This window comes from Candoia aspera, chromosome 4, assembly GCF_035149785.1.
Source record: "Candoia aspera isolate rCanAsp1 chromosome 4, rCanAsp1.hap2, whole genome shotgun sequence".
In the NCBI taxonomy this organism is placed as follows: domain Eukaryota; kingdom Metazoa; phylum Chordata; class Lepidosauria; order Squamata; family Boidae; genus Candoia; species Candoia aspera.
In genome coordinates this window covers 110,049,952-110,061,894 of record NC_086156.1, presented here as the reverse complement: position 1 = coordinate 110,061,894, position 11,943 = coordinate 110,049,952, and the positions used below count along the sequence as shown (strand labels likewise).

Genomic DNA, 11,943 nt, shown 5'->3' with positions numbered 1-11,943 from the left:
CTCACCCCCTACATCGTCTGAGCAGGCACTTGGCTCTCCTTCGGGCTGTGGGGCTGATGCTCATCCTTCTCAGTCTCTGGCGGCCTTGGTCCCTTTGCAGAAGAGGGATGGAGGAAGAGAGCTGGTAGGAAAAGGGAGGGTAGAGAGAAACACAAAATGCAGAGAGGGAGAGAGAAGGGGAGAAACATTCTGGAGGGCAGACGGTGGGCTGCATTGGTTCACTCCACTATCCTGTTTCTTGGTGCTCCCCAGCATCACAAACTAAGGTCCCTGCAGAGGCAAATGCCTTTCTAAAGTTGAGCTGCGTTCCTGCAGACTTCAAAGACACGCGGGACAGATTTGGCAGCAACAGCCCAGAAGTGGCGTGACCCCGACTTCTCTCGGGATGCTTCTTCTGCAGGAGAAGGGGAGAGGCAGTGTGAGCACGACAGCAAGCCATGGATTGTTTTAACCAGGTTTGCGGCTGGGTGGATGCCTTTCGCTCCCTCCCAAATCCAGACGCCTGAGTTCCCAAAACCGAAGGCTGGGATGGCTCAGCCTCACCTGCGAACCGCCCCTTCCCCGCCAAAGGAGGGTGACTGACGGCTGCAAGGGCAGGTGGGCGGTGGTATGCGCCTGCCTGCGCGCGATCCCGAACGCCTGCCCTCCCCAAGCCGCCGGACTACCACGCCCATCATCCGCAGGAAGAGCAGCGCCTCGCGCGTCCCCACCCCCCATCTCCCGCCGCAAGCTCGCCGTCCCCGCCCGCAGCGCTTCGTGCGGAAAACTAGCGGGGCGAGAGACGGGGAGGCACTTAGGCGTGGGAGCATCGGCGCGAGCCTCGCGACTCCCGGCACCTGCCCATTCCCGCTGGAGGTGGACTCCGGTCCGGGCGCTGACGTCACCCCTCGCCCTTACCTGCTCCTCCGCGCCGCCGAGCCCCGAGGAAGCCTAGACGAGCCTCCCGCGGCCGCTCTCCGCTGGGCTTGCCCTCTCCGCCCGCTGCCGGGGTCCCCACTCGCGCCGCCGCGTGCTCGGCTCGGCTCGGCTCGGCTCCTGCCGGCCTGCAGCATGTCGCTCCTGCTGGAGACGGTGGGCTTCTTCCTTAGCGCCGTCGGGTGGGCGCTGCTGGCCGTGACCCTCTTCAACAGCTACTGGAGGGTCTCCAGCGTCTCCGGCAACGTCATCACCACCTCCACCATCTACGAGAACCTGTGGCAGAGCTGCGCCACCGACTCCACCGGCGTCCACAACTGCTGGGAGTTCCAGTCGCTGCTCGAGCTGCCCGGTGAGCCCCGGAGGGTGGCGGGAGCCTGCCCGGTGCTGGCGGCGGCCGGGATGCCGCGCCCTGGGGAAGGGTTGGGGAGGGACGGGAGTTGTAGTCCGGCGCTCCCCAAGGCCGCCGGGGTAGGGGACAGACGGGGCTGGAAAGGACCCCGCGGATCAAGGCGGGTCGCCTCCTTTCCCAGCCGTCGAGTCGGCGCGCGAGAGGCGCACCGGTTCCCGCGCCCGGACCTCCGCCCGCGATCCGGGTCGACTCCCAGATCTTGACCCGGTCGTCTTTGGTCTTTTGAGGATACTCCCTCGCCCGCACCAGCTAGATTTCCCGGGACGGCCAGCCTTTTCTCGACCCTCTGCCCTTCCAGATGCTTGGGACCACAGCACCCATCGTACAGTGGCAGCACGGGGGCTGCCGTCCAGGAGCTCTGGAGGACGTCCGCGCTGTTGGGGTTAGCCCGCTCCGCGTCTCTTCCCACCCCACTCAAACTGCGTCTCCTCCCTGCTGAACCCCAGTTGTGCGTGCTGGGGAATTCTGGGAGTTGAAGTCCACACGTCTTAAATTGCCAAGTTTGAACAACACTGCCGTAGACATTCTGCTAACACGGAGCTTTCTTACTCCGATGCCCTCCAGAGAAATCAGTACTCCGTCTCCCAGAATTCTCGTGCCGTAAACCGAAGAATAGTCTTTTACCACTGAATTAATGCAACCAATTCGGAGGATACCACCTTATTGCAGGCCTGAGAATTCCCCCGTGCCCCTTGTCCTGCGTAGCTGTGCAACAGGCAGAAATTCAGCAACGGTTTTGCTAGGGGCACAAAGGGAAATTCTCTTCCCATGCCTAAAACTGATCCATTTGTGTAGACATGTTTCTTTAGAGAACAGGATGTTGGATTTTTGTTTTTTGTTTGGTCCAGGCTTAATTTCCCGTGCCAAGCTCAAGTTCTAAATCAGGCGAGAATTTCTAGGGGATAAAGTATTTTACGAAGCATTGCTCGCTGCAATCCATACATCCCTTCGGCTATTTCCTACGTAGCCAGCAGGGGGCGGCAACGAGTTGATACCCGATTACCCGATCGCTGATAGAAAAATGGTTAAGTTTAGAATACCTGTAAACGCATATTTGGCTAGTTTAGTTCTAGTTCTCAGTGCCAGCCAAGGCTATATTTTAGGCAGCCTGCACATTAATATCCTGGTAGGCTGTTTGCGGAAAGGCGCGGCCAATTGCAGAGGTCCGAAAAGGCTATTTATACCTGACACACTAGCCAGGTTGGGTTAAAGTTGAGAAATTCTAATCCACTTTGCCAATTTTTTGGCAGTGTGTCTTTCACAGCAAAGACACCTACCCTTCACACAGCTTTGCAATTAAATATTTGGACTATTTGCATACGGTTTTCACACAAAAGCAAAAAAGTGTGGTTAGTTTGGTTTGGGCTTAATGTGTTGTTTGAACTTAGCCAGTCTGGTCTGTAAACCATAGCTTAGGGCTTAGCATCTTGTGTGAAGCCAGGAAATAGGGGCTTATTCTATACACCGTGGTCAAGCCATCTGTGGCTAAATATGGTGCAGGGATCCAGACAGTAAATAGCCACATGTGCAATGTAAATGCAGTTGTGATAACCTATTATGCCTAAGTTATCAAGCTCAGCAGGTATACAGGAAGTATACTAAAATGTTCAGGGGATCAGAATGATGATTGATGGAAACCAGGGTTAATATGGACTATCGCAGGAAAAACGAATCATGTCTAGCTGCAAGAAAGTCTCTTTATGTGCACTGGAAGAGGAGAGCCAGTTTGGTCTAGTGGTTAAGGTGCTGGGCTAGAAACCAGGAGACTGAGAGTTCTAGTCCCGCCTTAGGCATGAAAGCCGGCTGGGTGACCTTGGGCCAGTCCTCCTCTCTCAGCCCAACAGCCAATTAGGTGTGGTATGAGAGTTCTAGTCCCGCCTTAGGCATGAAAGCCGGCTGGGTAACCTTGGGCCAATCTCTCTCTCTCAGCCCAACCCACCTCACAGGGTTGTTGTTGTGGGGAAAATAGGAGGAGGAAGGAGTATTTGGTATGTTCGCCACCTTGAGTTATTTATAATAATAATAAAGGTGGGATATAAAATAAATAAATAAATATTTGATTGGAAGATGACCATCTGATTACAATTTCTTGAGTAGACAAGGAAATAAAGAAAAAGTGTCCTAATATGGAGATATGGAAAGTACTTTCTTCTTATTAAAAAAAATATTGTATAAGGTTTCCAGTCTTTCAAAAAAAAATTTTTTTTTCCTCTAATCAAACAAGTTAGTTTGATTAGAGAGCCAGTTTGGTCTTGTGGTTAAGGTGCTGGGCTAGAAACCAGGAGGCTGTGAGTTCTAGTCCCGCCTTAGGCCTGGAAGCCGGCTGGGTGACCTTGGGCCAGTCACCCCCTCTCAGCCCAACCCACCTCACAGGGTTGCTGTTGTGGGGAAAATAGGAGGAGGAAGGAGTATTAGCTATGTTCCCTGCCTTGCGTTATTTATAAAAGTAATAAAGGTGGGATAATAAATAAGTAAATAAATTGGTAGTAAAAAATCAGGAGTCAGTTGGCACCTTTTTCAACTAATACATTTTGTGAAAAGGCAAAAGTTTTTGTGACATGCAGCTCGCTTCATCAGATGCATAGAGCGGCTAGCCTTTTATAAAATACGTTAGTCGGAAAAGGTGCTGCCGGCTCCTTCTGGTCCTTTATGTGCATTTGGTTTGACCCGAGAGGTGTGTGTGCGTCTAAATTTGGAGCCTGAAGCTCCCGACTGGTAGCACCCCATCATGCAATGTTTTGTTGGAGATCTTGGGATTTCTTCCTTGTTCCTGTTCAAGGTTCCTTCCAAAGCATGGCTCCGTTGCCCAGTGGATGGTGGCCACCCTTGCCAGCCTCTGACCCAGAGCTCATTTGGAGCCAGAAAAGAAGGCATTGGAAGGGGTGGTGCTGAGGAGGACTCAGCCCAGGACTCAAGATGGAACGCCTGGCCTGAGACCATCCCCTGATCAAACTACAGCTGGGGTGGAAGCAAGGAATGGCCCGTTGCTTCTTGCTTCCTGGTGAATATTTGTTGCTACGCCTCTACCAACACAACAGCCCTTTTGTTGTGGTTTTCTTCTTCCACAAAGACAGAACTGAAGCAGAAAGTCCAAGGCGATCTCCAAGTACAAAAGATCAGGGGAGAAACGATGGCCCAGAAATGTGTTGGTTTACCTTTTCCCTCCTTCTGTCATGTTCCAAGTTTCCAGGGAGGCCCTCACAGCGAGACCTTGGGGTACAAGCCAGGGGTCTTCATAGAAGGTCAAACCCTGAAGGCTGGCTTTGTAAGCTGGAAGGACAAAGCAGAACCATTCATTCCCACCCACAGAGCTGAGAGCTGGAAGATGATTGCTGTGCTGAGTTTTTTTTATCCGTTCAGTCGTGTCTGGTTCTCGGAGACTGCCTGGACAGGTCCTTTCAGTTTTCTTGGCAAGGTTTTTCAGAAGTGGTTTGCCATTGCCTCCTTCCTAGGGCTGAGAAAGAGGGACTGGCCCAAGGTCACCCAGCCGGCTTTCATGCCTAAGACGGGACTGGAACTCTCAGTCTCCTGGTTTCTAGCCCAGCACCTTAACCACTAGACCAAACTGGCTCTCTGTGTTGAGTTTAACGTTACCTAATTGTACCATTTGCGAGATGGTTCTGTGTACAGAGCATCTCTCTCCTTTGCACCATTCGCTCATGTGACTGCAGCAGTTCAGCCTGCATTTTGCTATACCCATTTTCCCCCAAGGTGGTGTCCTGCCAATATGCTGGACTACGAGTCTTATCATCCCCAGCCTTTGGGGCACCAGACTGGCTGGGAATTTGGAGAGTTGTGACCCCATGTTGGGAGGGTTTCAGGTTGTGGCTAGCCAGCTCGATGGCTGCGTGCTTGTTTATTTTTTTAAAGTAACTAGCATTTGGGTCAACCGTACAAGCTAGCCATTTGTCCGATGATTGCTATGGAGTCAATCCAGCTGTTGCTACTGGGAACGTTGCTTTGTTCTGGGTGAAAGAAAGGGGAATGTCAATGTAGGTGAAGACTGTTGACAGAAGAAAACAAACGGGACTGTTTTTGGAGGGCGGAGTTTATTTGCTCAGAAGATATGTAATGATGTTATCAACATGACCTAAAGCTAACCCTTTATAAAAATAAACTTTTGGTTCGGGCACATGGGAAATGGATCCCTTTGACAAGCTTCAAGGTTTTTCCTCCAATTGTGGTCGGGTTTGTATTGCATTCAGCGCTGATGGGGCTGGTTTGGCTTTGCTTAGTCTAAAACCATCCAGCCATCCAGATGTGTAAATGATGATTTGTCTCTGCATCAGATGCAGGCAGTTCAGTCAACCATGGTTGAGCCAGCCAAGCGATCCATCTGTTGTGAAAATCTGCTTACTGTATATTACCCAAGATCATTTCAAAGTAGCCCTGTTGCTTGAAAGTGTAAACATCTTTCAGGTATACAATAATCTGTAAGTAGTATTATGGGGGCATCTGGAAAATATATACCAACCAGATTCTGGGCAGATGTTCTGATCTGCAGCTACACATCCTGGTCATGCAAAGATGAGAGCCAAGGATGGTATTTTGTTCCTAAAACAAGAATGATGGGCTGCAATCTTTTGTGGCTTGCAACAATCCAGACAAAGTAGCCTTCTTGTGAGCTGAAGTTCATTTTCCAACGTTCAGGACAGGAAAATAGATTTTCCTCTGGTGCTCATGATTTCTTAAAGGCTCCACCAGCACTAATTTCTTGACTTCTTTGAAAATACATTTCATGAATCTGTGTGTTCCCTCTGTATGTTATCTTTGCTCCCTTTCATGTAAACATGAAGATATTTCATATATTGAGTTCTTACAAATTCCCTAGATTTGGGAGGTGCTATAAAACGACAATCTGGAAAATAACACAAGGGCAGGGCGAAAGGACTACTGTGCACTTTACAGCTAAAAAATAAAAAAGGGAGAGAAAAGAGATTGATATTAAAAGACTAGAAAGTAATCCTCTGTCAATGATACAGTGATCTGAAAACTTACCTCTCTTTCTACATTTGACCAAAAATGTTACCACTAGAAGTTCTGTCTTGAAAAGTATTTAGAAATTTGGATTTCCTATACTAGTCTATAGTAATGTCCCATGTGTAAGCAGAATTGTTTAAATCAGTGTTTTTCAAACCCGGCAACCTTAAGATGTATGGACTTCACTCCCAGAATTTGCCAGCCAGCATGCTGGCTGGGGAATTCTGGGAGTTGAAGTCCACACAAGTTAAAGTGGCCAAGGTTGAGAAACACTGGTTTAAATCTTAAGAATTTAATTATGAATAAATATTCATGTAACCCTAGTTTTGATTAGTGTATAAAGTAATGTATAGTGGGTATATTAAGCTTGTGTGTGTTCCTTCCTATCTTTTGTCTTTTGCATATATATATTGTGTATATAAAATAAAATAAAATAAAATAAAAATATTATTTTTAAAGGTCAGTGTGAAGCAGCTGCACTCACTGTTTTCCTTTTTCTCTCCCCTCTAGCCTACCTGCAAGCTTCGCGGGCCCTCATGATCAGTGCCTTGGTCCTGGGTTTCTTAGGGATCCTGAGCAGCATGTTGGGTTTACAGTGTACCAAAGTGGCAGAAAACAACCCCAACATGAAGGCCAAGATGGCAGTTGTTGGGGGCTGCTTGTTCATTCTGGCCGGTAAGCTGGGGCGAAACTTCCTCTTGCATTTGCCTCTCTGGCTGCTCTCGTTAGGTGGGATGGTGAAAGTCCTTGCCTTCTGCTATTCTGCACCCACCCCAAAGTAATAGGATGTTCTTAGGAATTTGCTGAGGAATTGGGATTAAAAAATAAAGTTTCCTGTTTGTTGAGCTGGACTCCTGGTGACTTGATGCACATGTCCCTGAGGTTTTCTCGGCAGTAATTTAAAAGTGGTATATTTCTCTCTGGACATTCTCCAGGCTAGCCTTCACTCTTAGGAGTTCCTGGTGGTCTCCCATCCAGGCACTAACTGGGTTCAACTCTGTTCAGCGTTTTGAGATCAGCCAAGGTTGGCTGATGCTGGGACTGGTCTTCCTTTTGAGTTGAGCTGATTTCCTGGTAATTCCCATCCACGTAGTTTCCTTGGTCACAATACAGGAATGGTTCATACTTGTCCTCCTCTGGGTTGATATGCTTGGCTTAGCTACAAGCTGGCCAATGGGTTGGGTGCCTGTCTCCCGCATTCCTTTGCTTGGGGTCACACAACATGGTAAGCTGAGCAGTTGTCTGCTTGATTGTGGGAATTATTAGTGAATTTATTAGCTTCCCTCTCTGCTCAGTCAAGCCCAGTGTTTCTCATCCTGGGCAACTTTAAGACGTGTGGACTTCAGCTCCCAGAATTCCTTAGCCAGCCTGCTGGCTGGGGAATTCTGGGAGCTGAAATCCACACATCTTAAAGTTGCCCGGGTTGAGAAACACTGGTCTAGCCTATATTTGGCCTTTATAGAGAACATGGCTCATGGAAGACACATTGTGATGTCACAATGCCATGCACCAATTAGACATCACAGAAAGCAGGACAAACTCATTTACAGGAATGGCAATGCTTCCATGGCTGGTCTTAGCCTACCAGAAACCCAGTGATATCAGTGCAGTACTTGTAGCTGAATGATGACAGTGATGGCTAGAAATCCACTGGGTTTTCCTCACCCAGGTTTGAATCTTGCTGACTCCGTAACAGTTGTTGTTGGGGTGTTCCCACCCAACTCCTCCAAATATTAATTTGTTCTATTTGCTGAAGAACTGCCTTTCATAGCCAATACGGTATAGCGGTTAAGGTGCTGGACTAGGAGGAGTGAGACCGAAGTTCAGGTCCATCCTGTCCTAACAGCCAGGAACCACGCTGAGACAAGGAATAGGTCTCTAGTGTTTTATTACCACTACATAACGGAGAATCCTAACAAACTGAAGAAGCATGGGAAAACCCAGACATATAAACCCCAAAGACTAAGGCGGGCCCGATCTGTGTCTCTTTGAATGGCCACCTAATTCCTCAGTACTACGCATGCGCTTAACAGCCTGGATGGGAGCCCCCTGCTCACCATCCTTACTCATGACACATCCTCAGCCATGGAAATCTACCTCAATCTACCTCACAGGGTTCTTATGGTGGGGAGATCTCCATGTAAGCTGTCTACAGCTTGAATTCAATATATGTTCCATATATGTGTTTCCAAATGGTACGGGAATCGCTGGAAAATCATCAAAATGAGAAGCAGATGAATTTACACAAAACACGCCATCACTTCCCAGTGATGTCCACAGTTAAAAAGGTTAAGTAAACTAAGGGAGATTAGCTGTTCTTTCTGGTACCAGCTTTGCAAGTTGGGTACAAGGAAGTTCTATAAAGTTTCTACTTTAAAATTTTTTTTGATGAGAAACATTTAGCCATTGCTCATAGGAGACATGGATTTTGTGGGTTCTCTTGTGTCCACAATGCTTCTGATGGTTCTTTATCTTTGTTTCTCTATTCAATTTGTATAGCTGCCCATCTCACATTTGTGACTGTTCTCCCCAGTGAAGGCATTGTCCTTCTCTCTACATGGTCCCTTGGCCCTGCAGCCATCTGGGTTTCAAAAAAAGCAAATCCTCTCAAGCTAAAAAGGTCCTCAAAGCTGTTTCTCACCCCAAATATCTTTCTTTCTGTTCAGGTCTCTGTGGGATGGTGACCATTTCGTGGTACGCCTTCAATATCACCCGTGATTTTTTTAATCCGCTCTTTGTTGGAACAAAGTACGTCTCTAAAGCATGGATCTATAATCTTTTTCTCTCTGTGTAGCCTGACTCAAAGGTTGAAAAAAAAGAAAATGTCACTACATTGGGCTCCTTGGGAGGAAGTAGGGTTGAGAGGGTTGAAACAGATTGGGGGGAATTTTTTTTCTGATGGGATGGAATGATTAAGATGTTGCCTTTGACCCAAGAGACTCAGATTAAGTTCCTACTTAAAGATGTTGCTCACTAGGTGACTTTGAGCCTGTCCTCCTGACTCAGCCCCACCTTACTCATAGGGAGGGGTAAAATTGGGGGAAACAACCCATCCCATATATCCAGTCTCGGAGAAAAGTGAAAATATTAATGTATCGATCAACCAGCCACTCAACCAGTCTCGCTCCTTTGCTTACTTAGATATGAAATTGGACCTGCCCTCTATCTAGGCTGGAGTGCTTCCTTGCTGGTGATCATAGGAGGGTGCTTCCTGTTCAGTTCATGTCGGACAAACTCATCCCAGGACAACAGGTGAGAACAGGTCTGAAATACCAACTACTTTGCTGAAAGCTTGTTGAATCCAAACAGTGACATCTCCCTCTTCTGTTCTTACCAGCTACATGTATCCATACAAGGCCCCCAAGAGTGGCATGTCAGCTCCCAACACCACAGTCACTCGTCCCCGCAGAGAATCCAATGCTAGCAGTACGGGCAAGTATGGTAAGAATGCTTATGTCTAACCTTGGAAAAGGTGGATCAGGGCATCCCTTCCTTTAAAAAGACGTTTGGGATGCTTTTCTGGGAACCCAGAATCCCAAAGACTCTTCCAAAGATGGCACATACCAAGGGAGAACCTTGTTTACTCTTCGGTTTGGACTTTCTTGATCTCGTGATGAACCTAGAGATGGATCGAAGGCATGTTCCTGGATCTGATCCTGGCCAGTGCTGCATTGGGCAAAGTTATTGATTGCCAAGAAGAGGTAGCTATGCATATGGACTTTTAATATATATACATATTCAACATGGATGAAACCTACTTCTCAGATTATGGATGCCTCTTGGCCCAGAATAATTGATTTTGCAAATGACAGGGGTTGAAGCTCAGTTACATCACCTCCTGCGGCTTGTCTCTCAAAGGGACACGGGTATATGTATGAGAACAACTGATCCACGCTTGGAGGACATCAGAACTGGAGGCCTGCTCATAGTTAAAATGCTAGCATATGCCTAATACGCTAACATTTGGAGATTCACCCCCAGTTGGGTGTGTATGTTTCCCTCCAGTCAACATTCCTAACTGCTGGAGTTGCTAAATTGGGAGGTGACCATTTTAGGGGAAAATGGAGGTGGACGGTTTTGATCAAATGATACTGTTATTACGATTGCCTTAAGAAGCTCCTCAGCACTGAAGCCAAGGGGTTTTGCTTCTAAGTATCCAGGAATAAGACCCTAAATTTTGAAAAGTGTGCTATATTCACTGTGAGGCATCAGCCATGCCAGTTGGGATTCTGAGTTCAAGTCCTAATGTATCTACGTAGAAGATACCAGCTGGGGAAAGCTGGATTCCCCAGTATCCAAGGTTGCTTTCAGCATTAATACCAACCTGATTTTCCACCTGAATCACCAAGAGTGGTGTGTGCTTATCTGCACGACCACTGCTACCTTTTCCTAAGATGTCTTTAACTGTTGCTTGGGCTAGAGCATGCTGGTGAAAGTTTGTCAGATCGGTCTCTTTCTATCACGGTTTCAGGAGTTAGCTGAGCAACTGGCCACTCGGTTAGCACAGTCACCCGGCCACCGCTTATTCTGACTCATTGTCATCTGTGAATTGACTGTCTGGGTTGGAGGGTCTGAACGTAGGGACATCCTGGTAACCACCTTTCCCCAAAGCAATGTTCAGGGTGGAGTTTTGCAGCAGGCCGTTTGCTCCCCCCATGCATCAAGAGAGCTAGTTTGAGATTTTTGAAAAGAAAATGTTCCTGGGTGTTGGGTTGTTTCTTCAAGAAGCAAATCAAGGTACAGTCAACAGCACAGGGGAACGCTTCCCATTTTGAGATCCGACAGACCTTCAAATACCTTCATGGGTTTTGGTTTAGAGCAGTGTTTCTCAACCACTGCAACTTAAGAAGATGTGTGGACTTCAACTCCAGAATCCCCTAGCCAGGGGGACTCTGGGAGTTGAAGTCCACACATCTTCAAGTTGCTACGGTTGAGAAACACTGGTTTAGAGGACCTATCCTTCAGATCATTATGCACAAGAAAGTTAGGACGGTAGCTGAGCAGGACGTTAGCAGCACCCTTTCCTTTTGGGCTAAGTATTAATCAATAGGGAGTCACACGAGCAAGTAGTGACTCGGCTTCCTACTCGTTGTCCAAGAATTGGAGCTACGGATTCCTGAACCTAAGGACGTTTTGAACTTCGTTGCATCTTGGAACCACAAGCTTTTGCTTCCTTGCTGCTGAGGCGTACAACTTAAGTTTATTGTGATGCATTTTTGAAAAGAAAGGAACAAGGAAAGGTGCCTGTGACCTGTTTTATATAAAAAGACACACTGCTTGCAACGGCAGTGCCCCGTGTGAACTGTCTTCTTTGGAATTTCAACATGAAAAGTTGAAAAGCGTGGGAGGGGAGGGGAGGGGAGGGGAGTCCATGGTTAAGCGAGCCAGTGAACAAACCCAACTGGCTGAGTTAAATGATCAAACCAGCTGGGGCTGCACAGCAGAGTGCGTGTGCATTTCAACCTCACCTCTGGAACGAACCCAGCTGTATCATGTTTATCCAGCATCCGTAAAAGCATTTTAATAATCCAAGATGCTTCTTGTTCACACATAAGCTGTTCTGGGTGAGGATTCGCACTAGGAGTGGGGAGACCCCGGTTCTAGCCCACCCTTAGCTGGAGAAGCCCCCAGGCTGA

The 11,943-nt window shown here is 47.8% G+C and overlaps 1 protein-coding gene across 1 annotated transcript; it reads left to right on the top strand.

The window, feature by feature from the left end:
* Window positions 1-927: 927 nt before the first annotated feature.
* CLDN15 (claudin 15) lies at window positions 928-11,601 on the top strand. Its single transcript, XM_063301497.1, has 5 exons — window positions 928-1,267; window positions 6,818-6,982; window positions 8,974-9,055; window positions 9,449-9,559; window positions 9,645-11,601. The coding sequence occupies exons 1-5, from the start codon at window positions 1,051-1,053 to the stop codon at window positions 9,766-9,768; spliced, it is 699 nt and encodes a 232-aa protein (XP_063157567.1). The 5' UTR covers window positions 928-1,050; the 3' UTR covers window positions 9,769-11,601.
* The last annotated feature ends 342 nt before the right edge of the window (window positions 11,602-11,943 follow it).